The sequence below is a fragment of the Cibotium barometz genome, chromosome 5 (assembly GCF_041138505.1).
Source record: "Cibotium barometz isolate CiBa-2024 chromosome 5, ASM4113850v1, whole genome shotgun sequence".
Lineage (NCBI taxonomy): Eukaryota > Viridiplantae > Streptophyta > Polypodiopsida > Cyatheales > Cibotiaceae > Cibotium > Cibotium barometz.
In genome coordinates, this window is record NC_141050.1 from 10,867,730 (window position 1) to 10,882,742 (window position 15,013).

The window sequence follows — 15,013 nt, forward strand, 5'->3', positions numbered from 1 at the left end:
GGTCATATGATAGGGTTTTGAGAAACTTACAAACATGTTATCCATGTCCTCTTTTTTAAGTATTCAAAAATGGGAATTGGAAAATTCCCAAATTCACTAATATGGTGTTCTAGTGCAACTCATCAGATAGTAGTCTACTCCCTCGCTATTTCCCTCACTGGCAATAACAGCAAATACATCACCCTCTCGGGGGGTCACTCGTATAAATATGTAAGTATCACATGGGTTCAACAGAAGGACATTTTAAATATTTAAAACTCACAGAAATATATTTACAGAGGGGATTTATTTATTGTATTTTAAAAAAAATTACAGATTTGAATAGGAAAGGATACATTATATTCACTAAAAAATTCACAGATAAGGGACTTTTTAAATAGGCCTTGAACGCACGTGATATAGAGGATTTACATATAGTGACCCCCCCGAGAGCACCCTCCTGTAGCAAATCTGTCAGGTCATCATAACTGACCATGAACGCAGGACCTGTGTGCTCATCAGACAGCACTGGATGTGAAGGATGCTCGGGGGAGAGGAATGTCTGTATCCATGCATCTGCCCATCCTCTCGAGGCACAAATGTGACCAATCGCCATCCATACATGCTCCACAGAAGCATGCAAACCGTCGTGTGTAAATCGTGGGGGTCGTCATGCACGTGCTCTTGATGGAATGTAAGCCCAAGGTGCCAGGTACTGTGTCACAATCATGGGAGGCTCTACGGTCAATCATGCCACCATCCACATGCCAAAAAAATCTCTTGACAATCAGAGCATCACGTTTGGGGTACGATGATGCTACACTCCCACACAAATGTTGGGAGCACCACTCGACTACGTGGCCCGCATCTCTGAACCGCTGAGCATTCTACCCCCACAGTTGATGACGCCGCCTCAAGGCATGTTTCACACACGCGCCCGCACCATCATGCTCTCCCTTCCTGTGACCAGTCTCAAAGAATGACCAAATCACTGGGATACTATACTGCACATGCCACCTATAAATCCATAAAAGATAGTCTTAGTTATTGTTTTCTTTAAGATGTTCTAGTGAATTTAGTTTAATTGTAAATGTAAGAAAACCATAAGTACTACCTGTAGAGCCGATAGAATTGTCGTGATGACTTGAACTGTGCGCCACAACCATCCGACCAAACCCATCGCTGGACACGTCTGATCCCACAATCTCCTAAAAAATCATCATGGAGACGAAAACAGTGTTGCACAAAATGTGCATCATGTAAACGATCATCATTGATATAGAAATGATACTCTCGAATAATGGCACGGGTCTCAGGGATACTCGCTATCCCATCTACATGAGCCTTTGCATGTCGATAGCTAATGTGGACCATAATAGCAACCTGGTGAGGTAAGCAATACATACGTTTAGGACACAAAAAATCAAATAAGTAATGTAGCTCAAACATAAAACAAATATTACAAAATATAACCATTACCTGCTATGAGAAGTAATACTCAGATTGTATCTCCTGAAAAGGTGTGAAGGTGTAGTTCTTTACAAAATCAATCATAGAGACGACCACACCAATAGGAAACTCTGCTAGGCATGCTCGGAACTGACGATCCTGCCACTTGGCACAATGACTGTGCCATATATAGGGGCCTAAATGTGGCTGTGAAGTGACAACGTGGTGTATGTTTGTCCACGAGCTGCAACTTCCTGGACTGTCCCCACCACTCTGGAGCTGGTGTGTCACATACTCATAACATTGCCATGCCACTATCTCTTGGTCACTTGCATCAAGATCTACCATTTGTAGATGTGCAAGTGAACCACATGATGTGCAATTGCTCTCCACACAAGGCATCCTATGGAACTGGGCATCCTCTGTGCGTGCACACAAAAGAGAGTGGATGAAATCACGTGGACTACGAGGCAACTCTCTATGCCCACTAAGAGAACGGAACACATCATAAAAAAGTTTGAACTCAACATGGTAGCGACAACAACATGTGTCACGCTGATGTGAGTACCTCACAAACCAAGGCTTACACCCCTCAAATGACCTTTGCCCAATTTTAAGCTCTGGATATGAAGCCACAAACTGAGAATACAACTCAGTTTGGGTCATTTCAAGAAAGCAAGCACCGTGCTCAATGAACACTCCTCTTGTCACTCTCTTACGCAAAGCTTTCTTGAAAACTGCCGAGACACGACAATTCTCCTCCCAAAAACTTTCTATCAAGGTTCTAGTGGTTTCATCTAGTAGACGACCATGCCTAGCTACACGACCACTACTTGCCCACAAAGCACCAACCTCATTGGCATCTAAACTTTGTCGTCTAATAGACCCAACTCTAAGTACGTGTGGTGCTATGGAAAGGATGCGAGATGTGGCACTAACCTTACCCTTCATTTGGGAGCTACTTATGGATGCCACAATAGCCCGTCGAGCAGCCAAAGCGTCCATAGAGTTCCTCTTCTTGTTAACTATATAGGAATGACGAACACTTTGTAGCACCGCCATGCAACCTCTCCTCTCTCTTCGACCTCCAATGTCGGAAAGCGCCCTGCGGTTGGCCATGTTAGGCAGATCAATTCAAGCATCAAGCACACATGCCTATGATGAAGGCGTGAGGTCTTTGAAATAGGAATGGAAGATTGCATGGGCACGACGATATGCCCCTGACTTTGATATCTCTTTCCTATCCACACGAAGGGCGCCCAAAGGAGGGGGGTGGTTCTTGTAGAAGAGAGGACTCAGGAAGAGCGGGTTCATGTGGATTATCTAAACTAAGGGGTAGTGGGGGGGAAGAGGGCGAAGGGAGAGGAAGTGGAAGAGGAGGAGCAAGGCTTGGATCATCGCCAACGGAAGGTGTTGCTCGTTGACGTGCTCTCCACTCTCTCTTTCTCTCACGAGCTACCCTTCTCCTCTCCTCCTCTTGAACTTGGTGGACGGGGGGGAAGTCTCGTCCTATCACGTTTCCGACTCCTACGACTTTGAGAACCCATTCTCAAGGAAGCTAAGAGAGAAAATATTATAAAGGCTCAATGATGGGATAGTACTAGAGATAAGTGTGGGATAGTACTAGAGATGTGTGATTATATAGGAAAAATAGGTTATCCACTTCAAATCTCATTGGATTTCCTATCTAAGATTGATTGGATAACTAAGATAAACATAAAGATAATTAAAGATAAACTATTATCCACTTAAAAATTAATATTATTAATAATATTTATTAACAAGTCTAAATATTTATCATTACTAGATATATAAATATATCTTTAAAGATATCTTTTATTTTATAATTATATAACTGCTTTTTTTAATAAAGTATTTTTTAAAAATTTTTATTCAAAGGTTTATTCTACTTTAAAATTTTTCAAGAAATATTAAATTAAAAATTTTATTTTTTTTAAATTAATAATATGAACTTTAATAATAATATTATTGATCTAATCCCAAAATATAATCCTTTAAAATTAGTGATTTTAAATTCTTTTATTTAATAAGTTATATATATTTTATTATTTAAAATTTTATATTCTATTTCTCTAAATTACTAAATTAACTTTTTCAAAAATATGTTTTTGAAAAAAGAGGGGAGGTGGGAAGGAGGTGCCACGTGTCACATGCGTGCATGACATGTGGCATTCTCTTGACATGTGGCACTATTATGGTTGATGTGGCAATTCCATGATGTGGCATGCCATGTCACCAAGTGCGAGGTGGCATGCAAGATGATGTGGCATTAATGATGACTAGGATGATGAGGTGGGGAGTCAACTAGGTTGACCATGTTGACATGGAGGGTGAAGGTGGCAAGGTGAGGTGGCAAGCTGCTTATGTGGATCCTCTCGATGCTCATGTGGACATAAAGTGGCATGCATATATAAGATTTGTGCCTACCCAAGCCTCACACATGGAATGAAACCTAAGCTGTGAAGTTTACCAAGCCTAGATTTCCAAACCTAACTAGGATTGGTTTTAGACTTGAAAAGGGGAGAGTGGACACAATATGGGAATTTTCACTTGGGAGGATTGAAAATGGACCTTCCCATACTCAAATCAAGCCAATTTTTTTTAAATAAATTCATGGCAACAAGAGTATTGATCCCTTGAGTTTTTAGATTGAAAGATTCAATATTTAATTTTCTAGAATTAAATTATTGATTTAATGGGTCTCTGACAGTCATAATAAATTTTCCAAAGTAAATCTACAAAAATCCAACCATTAGATTTGTAATTTTACCTTATATCCACATTATACTAATCTTTCCCAATCTAATCATCACTAGATCCATACAATTTGAGCATTTTAAATGGTAGATGTGGTGGGAGGATAAAATAGTATGTTTTTTAACAATTCTAATACCTTTTAAATAATATAGAAAATAGTAGAACACATAAAAAATTACTCGATAAATCAAGTTAGGCTCTATGTTATTTGTATTTGTGATATGCAAAGTGGGAACATCATATGAGTAATAACGTAAACGTTATAGGCAATTTACTCACATTCACTGTACCTGTCTAAACCTAGGACAGGGCCTGTATACAAACTTGGTTCCCAAAGAAAAGGGGATTTGCAATTATTGGATATTCGATCAGATTATAGTTTTAGGTGCCCAACTTTGCATATGATGTTTCATTAGAAGACCTTGAAGTGAAACTCCTTGGCTAACTATGAGAGATTGGCTATTCTTCTTGAAAAAATGGTTGTTTTCCAGCTAAAGCCAAGGGCGCCCACTACATGAAACTAGATAACCTCATCTTGCAACCACCCTTTCATCATTTAAATTGAGTGCGATAAGTCCTAATGCTTTTTCATTCCTGCTTTTCCACTCATTTTCCCCTTTCACCTCTGGGCATTCATCTCTTTCCTCAACTAGCTCCCACAGATTTTTCCTCATGAGCCGATACATGGTTTTTGTCTGCCATGTGTAAAACTCCTCCCCATTAAATTTGGCTATTTCTTGTGTCGTACTCATGATAATGTGAAGGGGGTCTTACCTCTTGATCCAATTTCAAGATTCAAGGGCAATATCTACCCTTTTACAACTCAATCTGTTTTTTAGGAGATGATTACAATAGATTTATCAGCATAAAATCACCAGAAATTACATTAAATCAAGGGTAATCGATTTGTATGGAATAGTTGGAGTATCAAACCATCTCCGTATTGTAATTTGAAGTTATAAGGATCTGTATCAGATACCTAATGATTAATTTGAACCCTCAATTGTATCAAAAAAGTGATTAGCACACTGATTAATCATTGATTAGCAAATTAATCCTCTATTTTGTGTGCAGAAAACAGAGTATGCGGGGAGCCGAGATCTGAGGCCTTAGAGTTCAAATGAGCTCAAATCCTTTCAAGGCCATTAATAGCAATTAGTCTAGTAGAGGATTAAGCCAAGAAACACAAGATTTGACCAAACATTGAATGCTTAATCTCTGTTTTACCAAAGTCACTTGTAGATTTGATGAAGACCTTGGATCTCACTGTAGACTTGATCAAATCAAATTTTGTTTTGACCAGCTTGTAGAGCACCCTTGAAAACCCCTAGGGCCAAGAGGAATTAGACCCATTGCATCTGGTGAAGCAGATATTTCAATTTCTCCTCAGAAAAACGGTGCCTGCAAATCAACAAAAATCGACAGCTCCAGTAGGCGGTTTGCGATTCTGTTTGGATGGACTGGAGCACAAGAGTGTTAGCTATGTTTGGCTAAAGTGCCTTGAACTAATGTTGCTCCTGGAGGGAGATCAAGCCCCTCCACTGGCTGGGGGTACAGTGGGCTAGTTGAAATAACTAAAAAAGTGATTATTTCTTAATTATCTACTAATCCTAATTAGTTAGATAATGGGCTCATAAACTTGATGGATTCTAGGCTAAGATTTGATACCATGTTAAAATTACAGCAATGTGATTAGCTATGGTGGATCGAATGCTAGAATCAAGATCATTAACAAAGAGATTAGATGAAAATTAAGAAGTGATTAGTGAGCAATTAATTGATAGCTTAATGTAGGCATGGATAATTAAAAACTAGCAAATTCTCATTAGGCCAATGCCTCAATTTATAGAGTTTACATCCAAGCATCTAATCCCACTGATTTCTCCTTGATTCACTCCACCTCTTTTGCTTGATTCTCTCCACCTCTCCCAGAATATCTCCACACCTCCTAAATCTCCTCATGCTACCCTTTATTCTCTCCCACTAGATTCTTCTCACCTTTTCATAGGTTCTCTCACATTTTCACATTCTCTTTTATAGCCTCTAGCTAAGGGCTTGTTTCTGCACACACCCTATTCACTTATATAGAAAAATGACCAAAAATGTGTCCTTACTCCTCTTCACATAGAGGGTACTCTCTATTGGATTATTGAAAAAATCATTTGCAACCAAGTATGTATGAATCTTCTCATACCATGCTCTAGTAGCTTTCTTAAGGCCATAAAGAGCCTTTTTCAATCTACATACTTTAGACTCTTCTCCTTTCACAACAACAAAACCAGGAGGCTACGATACATACACCTCCTCATGTAAATCACCATTCAAGAATGCAGTCTTAATGTCCAACTGATGTACATTCCACCCATGATGTGCTACCAAAGCAATGAGACAGCTAATGGTAGTCATACGAGATGTGGGTGTAAAGGTCTCATCATAATCAATGCCCTTTTGTTGGGCATACCCCTTTGCAACAATTCTGGCCTTGTAGCGATCAATGCTACCATCCTCTTTGCATTTAACTTGTAAACCCACTTAGTACCAATGGCCTTCTCACCATGAGGTAGATCTGTCAAATACTAGGTGTCATTCTTGAGTATAGAGTTATACTCATCTTGCATAGCATGCATCCAATGATCATCATCATGTGCTTCCTCAAAGGAAACAAGTTCCTCCTCCTTACATAAAGTAAAAATGAGAACATGATCCACATGAGAATAATCTGCATGATGAGAACCTACATGAGTTTTGCTAGGTAAAGGAGCTGCCAACTTGCTATTCCTCAATGTCTGCACAAGCCATTTTAGCATACGCCTATATTCTTCTATGGTTGTTCTCTCCTCATTCACTACATCCTCAATAATTGCCTCATCAAAAGGTTGATTTTGCACCTGCAAAGGCGGACTTTCAACACTTGGCTGAGTATTCAATCGCCCTACATATGACTGTCCTCCATTAAACAAAGGTAGGAGCAAATTAGACATGTCCTGTGAGCATACATTCTGCTATTTTTTACATGAAAGCATGGGCTCTGAATTGAGTTTTTGACAAAAACAACATCTCTACTTACCAAAATCTGCTTTGAGGCCAGATGGTAGAGTCTATATCTCTTGCTTTCTGAATTGTATCCCACAAATATGCATTTAACTGCCTTATCATCAAGCTTACGGCATTGTTGCTTAGGCACAAGAGCATAAGCAAGACAACTAAAAACATGCAAATGAGCCACAGAAGCTGGCTTCCTTCCATGCCAAGCTTAATAGGAGTTATAGACTGCAAGGCCTTGGTAGGGTATTTGTTCAACACATAGTTTGCGTACATAGTTGTCTCTAACCAAAAACCATGAGGTAAATCTTGGGCTTTCACCATACATCATGCCATCTCCATGAGAGACATGTTCTCCTCTCAGCCACCACACCATTTTGTTGACGTGTGTATGGCACTGTACATTGATGCCTTATGCCTTTTTTAGCCATATGTGCATGAAATTCCTTGGACATATATTGCCCCCCTCGATCTGAATGAAGGGTGCCAACTTTACATTCACATGCATTTTCAGTCTTAGAGACGAAGTGCCTAAAGCAGATAAAAATTGACTTGTGCTTTAATGATACACCCAGCTATATCTAGAGTAATCATCAATAAAAGTGACAAAGTAGACATAGCCCCCAATATATGGTGTCTTCATAGGACCACATACATCACTATGTATAAGCTGTAATTTCTTAACAACTCTCACAGATCCATCCTTTGTAAATGATGCCCGATGCATTTTACCAAGAATACACCCCTCACATACATGTCTAGTAGGGGTCTCAAGAGTTGGCAACTCAGACATCATATCATGCCTTTGAATGTGTAACAAACTGCCATTATTCAAATGGCCAAATCATGCATGCCGTAATTTTGCATCACTCATAGCACGAGTCATAGATAGGTGCTCTGATCTACTCCCCGCATAATCTTGGGAGCAACCGTTTTGGAGTTTCCGGATGGCCTTTTCCACCAAGGTTGATGTGAAGAAAGTGGATGTAGGGGAGCGAGGTTCGGGTGGGTGTGGTAGTGGAGGCTTATTGGGAATATGGTAAAGTGAGTGTGCGGAAGTGTGCCAGATGTGAGGATCTATGATGGGTGTGGGTAGGTGTTGTTCCTTCAACCTTTGCCAAGCCTACTCAAAGTTACTGCTAAAGAAGAGTTGGTATATCGCTCAGTATTGCTTTATCACATATTCTTGTTTCTTGTGGTGAGTAAGAGAAATGTTATTCCTTTGAGCATGATGCTCGAGGATTTGACCAGTCGCTACCTCTCTCTTGAGTCGAGCATGTGCGGTGCAACACTCTTTGTCATACCAACCATTCTGGGGCGTGGTACTTGTCTAAGGCTTAGCATTGGAGCAAGGAGTGTATGGAAAGCAGGCTATGGCTGGAGAATGTATGGTGTGGGTGAGTTGGGAGGTCTCAGGTGGGGTGGTAAGGGGAAGTGAAGGGTCCACATCTACCAAACCACAATCAATGTTGGCATTTATGTGGTCACATTCTTGTGTGAAGTGGATTTTTGTATAGTTGAAGGTGGGTGGGGTGGCAGTGGGTTGGGTGGTGTGTATAGGAGAGGTAGGTGTGGTCAGCTCCAAGAGGGCATGTGGGGATGGTGAACTCAAAGATGAGTGAAGCAACCTAAGCGGGTCCCATAATATAATCCACCATGCTTGATCCTCCACTATATATTGGAGGAAAGCTTGTGAGTCTGCCACATCGGGGCCACTATGCCATCCCATTATAAATAACAAGACCATATCAAGAACCCAACTTCAGGAGGTGCCTCACATATCTAGTGATAGCTCCAAGGTCCTCAGAAGCCCACTACAATCCTGTGCCCTCTTGGTCAAGTGCTTGTAGTCTGATAGGGTCCTCAAAGCTATATAACTGAGACTGCTCACTCTTGGTCCTAGTGTTGAAGTCCCCAATGAGGAGAAGTTCACTTAGTCCCAACATGGCTGAGATCTCATCAAACATTGATGCATAAGGGGATTCCTTCCTTTCCTTTCCCTGAGTGGTTAGGCTATCCGGACTATCTTGTATAGCATATTGCGAAGTATCTAGTGCAAAGTAGCAAACTAGTGGGTGTAAGTTGTAGCCTAACCCACATGTATTTGGCATCCTCATCTCGCCTGACTTTACTAATCATACCCTGAAGGTGAGACCTAAATAGGACTGCTACTCCTATTGACCCTCGTACTCCTTGCGCTGCAGAGGGTATGTTCACAATAAGCTAACTCCCACTTGTATATGATAACACGAGGCAATCCCCTGAGTTTCCATATAGAAGACGATATCTCATCCTATAAAATGTCTCTTTAGAAGCCTCCCACATCTGACCAAAGAGTGCCATTACAGTTCCAGGCTGTCATCTTCATGCGTGTAGCCGTGCCCCTATTTAGGGGTGGGGTTCCTCTCCATAATGATGACTCTCCCATCTTGGCATACTGCCCACTTCCCTTCCTTACGGGCTCCTATTACCTTCTTGATTGAGGCCTTCCTATGTACCATATGTGTCGGGATCAGATCCTCGTCCAAGTAGATTTTCTGCCCCCCTTAAAGGCCACCTTGGTATCTAAAAATTCTTGGCGACTCCCTATGTCCGGGAAATGGAGGACAAGCGGACGTGGTCGGCGGGTGGTATCCTTTCCTACTCTCCATACATCCACAAATGGGGAACCTTCCACCTTCAGTTTCTTGCATAGCTCCAAGGCTTGCTTTGGGTGAGCTACCCTCTACCATACATGTGACGCAAAATGTGTAAGGCCTTAGTCCTCCTCCGCTTCAAAGAGAGAGGGATATATATATATATATATATATATATATATATATATATATAGAGAGAGAGAGAGAGAGAGAGAGAGATTAGAGTTTACGCGTTGGGATTCTAATTGAGAGTCTCATTCTGTGCTTTTTGGTTCCACCATATGGACCATATTTGGTCCACTAGCTTGGCTATGATGTTAAAATATTTATCTCATCTCACCTCTCCCTATTACATAATTATATTTCTCCTTTTCCACTCAATTTGTGAGGCCATCAGCTTAAATTTCAGTAAATATACATGCAAGATGTTTCTGGTATCTTGACTTTGTTAAATTTGTTTTTGGTTGGTTGTAGCCTTGAAACTTCACATGCCTGTGCAGATAACTGAATAAAGTTGTTATTAAAGTTGATCACTTATTACTATATCACATACATAAGGTTATCATGACTCCCTCAAAATGGGATTCTTAAATTCTTTAAAAAGTTCTCAAATGATTTGGACAATAACAATTCTAGCTCTAGTATGCTTACTTAAACATGTAACTTTCTTTCAAGTCCTATTTTTATACTCAGATTTGTTTGATACTGGTAGCATTTTTGAATCAAACATGACAATTTTGTACATCTAAGCTCATTCTTAAAAATGTTACTCAATTTAAAGGCTCTTTAAAGGTTGGCATATTCCCTCTTTGTCCTGGGTGTGACTTTTGTCAAGAACCTTGTGCCGCAAGTCTAAAGTCATACATAATGCCTAATTCATCGCAAGACATCAATTGTCTACAGAATAAGCTTAATTTGGTATCCCCCCTTATGAATGGGCTATTTAAAATCAGAGATTTAACACAAAGAATTGATTTTATCTGATAAAGCCGTTATAGTATGCCATGAAGACCACACTCAACCAAGAGATTCTAACAAGAGAATCAGCGGTATTGTTGGACTTTTTACACTCCACAAAATCAATTCAGAAATACCTTTTCAATGTAAGCTCTGATAATTTGTGAGGTCACCCCCCTCGCCCCTACGCAGAGAAGGGCCTGGGCTCCAAGTGTGAAGAAAGGCCAAATAACACATAGGAGCTTCCCTGCATGCACTTTTAGTGCCCACAAAGAGTGTGGATGAGGTTGGTGGATGACCTGTGTTAGAGGTTGCAGAGTGCCCTAGATGGTGTAGGGAATGGCCATGGGTCGGCCATTCCCGGGAGGAATTGGGAAGCCAACACCAGCTGGCAACCGAATTCCCTTGGGAATGGCCGACCCATGGCCATTCCCACCATCATGGTCATTGAGTACGATGCAATTGCAGTTACGTGTGGCAGCATCTTCTACATTCCAAATTCTTGCCGTCGCTGCGTTAGCAGTAGCTGCTGCATTTTGCATTCCCACTGGTAAGTTGGCAGCAGGTGATGAACTGCTGCAAATGATTCCATTTTTAAAAGCCTGGTGCTTTGATGGCTGAGATCCCCCCTCTGTCGACCCACGACCATGACGGTCCCGTGGCTTCGCGTCCTCCAGATCATCTTACATGCGGCAACGCTGCTGATTAGCTCTTGGTGAGGGTTCAGGGCTCACAGAAAATCGGTGTCTCGCTATACTAATAACAATGATGAAGGTTCTAATCAATCCCATTTCCCAGATGCGGTGGCCGGGGGGGCTGTGTGGTGGGGAGAGGGGCGCGCTTCGCAGTAATTTGTGAGGTCATTACCTAGGGATGTTCTAGTATTGTTATCTATTCAATTAGAGTGCAGTGTTGTTTTTAATCATGCTAGGCAGGACACTATTGTGTATAGCCTTTAGGTCCCTAAAAATATAAATTTTAGGTTTTCATAATTTCGTAAGTATAGAGTTTAGACTAGATGGCCACATTAACATCAATTTTATTTTTCTTCACACATGCTACTAATGGCGTGTACGAAGGAATTTATGGTTTGGTGTAGCTTTTAGATTTGTAAGAGGGTCTTTAAAGAGATCTTTTGGGCCAGTGGGGCTGTATAAAGTGGCTACTTTGTAACCAATTTATATTTGTTTGAATCAACAAAGCACTTGCATGAATTATTTTTTTAAATTGACGTGTAGGACTATTTGCCTGTAACAGCATGTCCTTTATACAAAAAAAGAGAATGCCATGTTTCGTAGCTTGAAAGTGTAGTAAAGATTTGACCCATTGTTTTCCTCGAAAGTTGAGCTAGTGGAGGCGGAGGAAGAAAATTGATGGTGGCCATCAAATGACCACAAGAGGCAATGCAGCAATTGTGCTCAGTGGTGTGCTGCCAAAATTGACAAATTGACCATCACTAAAGTAGAAAAAGCAAATATACAAGACATACTATATTCAGTCTTATGTGACCAAGGTAGGGGCTTGACTTTTTTCAGTTCATGTGGCTGAGTTTTCCCTTGACCTCTGGACAATCAGTCTGATGGTTTCTCCATGAAGAGTCGTCTACCAAGATGAGTTCCGTTCTCCCTTCTACACTTGACTCCTTATAAACTAAACTAGTCACTCTAGAGGTTCTTTGACCTCATCCAAAAGGCACCTTGGAAATCAAAGGGGGCTTTGGTGATGGCTGCCCCTCTATCTCGATGGCCAACTTTAGGGAAAGTTTGAAACTCTCCATGTTGGCAACAAATACCGAGTTTTTGTGTGTTGTTGTTGTAGCTGTGGTGGCAGAAAAGAGACTTCCATTAAGTATGAAATACCAAGTTTTTCAATGTTTATGTCCATGAACTTTTGAAACTTCTAAGTGGCAGCCATAGAAAATGGATTCCAGGAATACAAGATGATATTGGCATGAGGATCATGGCAGGAAGACTGTGCCTAAGAACGATGGGGAGATGTTTTAAAGTGACCTAAACCGGACAAAAACACAAAAGGTTCGGAAGGAGGGTCCCAAACTCTTACAATAACCTCACAAATTAACTCGAGGCTAGAATGACATACAGAAACCTTGGAGAAAGGATAAGGAAATGAACAAAATTCGAAATCGTAAGTTTTGCAAAGTTAGGGCACGACACGAAATAAATAAGCATTAGTTTTTGCAAAGTTTGGGCAAAAGCCTCATGCAGCACGGCACTAAATAAGCATTAGCTCCACTACATAGTTGAATAAACGTCATGAATTGAATGCGGACGGCACTAAATAAGCATTAGTTTTGCAAAGTTAGGGCAAAAGCCTCGTGCAGCACGGCACTAAATAAGCATTAGTTCCACTACATATTTGAATAAACGTCATGCTCTTGAAATGAGAGGTAGTGAGAAGAGATAATGTGTTGATGAATATCAGGTCAGGTACAGGAGGTGAGGAAGTTGAGGTGGTGGGGGTAGGCAAAGCGGTGTCCGCCATAGAGGAAGAGGCTGACAAGAGCGCGGTGCATGGCCTCGGTGAGGTGGATGCCGTCCCAACTGAGGTAGTTGCCAGGGTTGGAGCATGCCCCTGATAGTGCTGCTGCGGTGGCCGTTGGGGATGTGGCGGCGGGAGCGGGAGCCGGAGCACTAGTACTGCTAGAGGCCCCGTGGATGAGGCGGTTGAGGCCGGGGACATAGCAGGGGCTGATTGTGTCGGTGAATCCGTAGCCGGCGGCATGGTCAAGCACTTGGAAGTAGGCTGCCGTAGTGTCGAAGAAGACGATCTGCACATCAGGGTACTTGGCGGAAAGCTTGTGGAGGGCGGCGCGAAGCATGTGATTGTGGGTGTTGCTGATGTCGTTGACGTCGGCGATGCAGCCGTGGTCATCGAGAGAGAAGTGGGAGGCCATCTGCTGGAGGTAGACGGAGATGCATCCCATGGGGAATTCTCCCTGTACAACAACCTTCTTCACACCGCTCCTCAAGATGCGCTCGAGCTGGACTTGGACTTGCCTCACCACGTATGGGACGAGCTGGCGCACTTGGGAGGGGGGTGGGTATGGGGAGTGGCTGCCGAAGGCGTAGTTGTAGTCGTTGCCGCCGATCTCTCCGAGGTAAACCAAGGCCTGGCTGAGGTCGGCGCCGGCCACATCCTCCAGGAATAACGAGACCTGGGCATCCAGCGAGTACTCGGTGGTGGAGGAGGCGTTAGCCAGGCGCAGCAACGTGGCCGCGTCCAGGGCCGTAGCCCCGGCCACGGCAAAATTCTCGCTGCGAAGCCTAACACCGTCATCGGAAGGCTGGAGGTGCGGCGGCAGAAGGGGCTGGTGGATAGACTGGCAGAGCAGGTCTACCATCAGGCGCCCGTCGCTGAAGCGGCCACTTGGCTCCCCAAAGAAGGTGGCGCCGTATGGAGGCCTCTCCGCAGGGCCGTAGATGGCCGGCTTCCCGCTCCGCACGGCGTTGCCGGTGTCACTGGTGGAGTCTCCAAAGCCGAAGATGTAGGAGAAGCTGCATGATGGCCCGCCAGCAGCAGCTGGGCCAGGGGCAGCAGGCGAGCTCCAGGGCGCACTAGTCGATGCTGCACAAGAAGCTGCTGCGATCACGATGCAGAAGAGGCAGAAGAGGAGTGCATTTGGCTGTGGCATGTTATAGAAGAAGAGGAGATGATGAGCAGGCAGTTGTTTGTTGTCGATGATATTGAGTCGAGCACAGCTACTAGCAGCCTTTTGAAGAAGATGCAGAGGTCGCCTTTTCTAGTGCGGCTGCTGGTTATTGCTTGTTGTTGCTGATGATGATGATGATGCGAAATGAGTCTACCAGCGCCTATAAGTAGCACCGTTGCTTTCGGGCGCTTTTCCTGCTTGCTTTTTGCTTTCGCTTTCTACTTTTGCTTGATTAATTTTCGACGAAAACCTTCCATTAGACTTCCAAAATACGGGCACAATAATAATAATCAGTGAAAAATCTAATTCATTAATTAGTTATACAGCTTTCATCTCTCTCAACCGGTTCTCTCTCTCACCATCGTTCTTTTTCTCTCTTTCACACCAATCTAGGAATTATGTCTTTTTCACTCATCCACATTTCCTTAGTTCTCCAGACACACACACACACACACACTTCCTGCCCATCTTTCTTTTTTTGCCACCATTTTCTTCATAGCTT

At 42.5% G+C, this 15,013-nt stretch overlaps 1 protein-coding gene across 1 annotated transcript; it reads right to left on the reverse strand.

Moving 5' to 3' along the window:
- Window positions 1–13,284: 13,284 nt before the first annotated feature.
- Window positions 13,285–14,493, reverse strand: LOC147638051 (acetylajmalan esterase 2-like). The gene has a single exon (XM_086798738.1). It carries the CDS (start codon window positions 14,491–14,493, stop codon window positions 13,285–13,287), a length of 1,209 nt encoding a protein of 402 aa, XP_086654864.1.
- Between the last annotated feature and the right edge of the window lie 520 nt (window positions 14,494–15,013).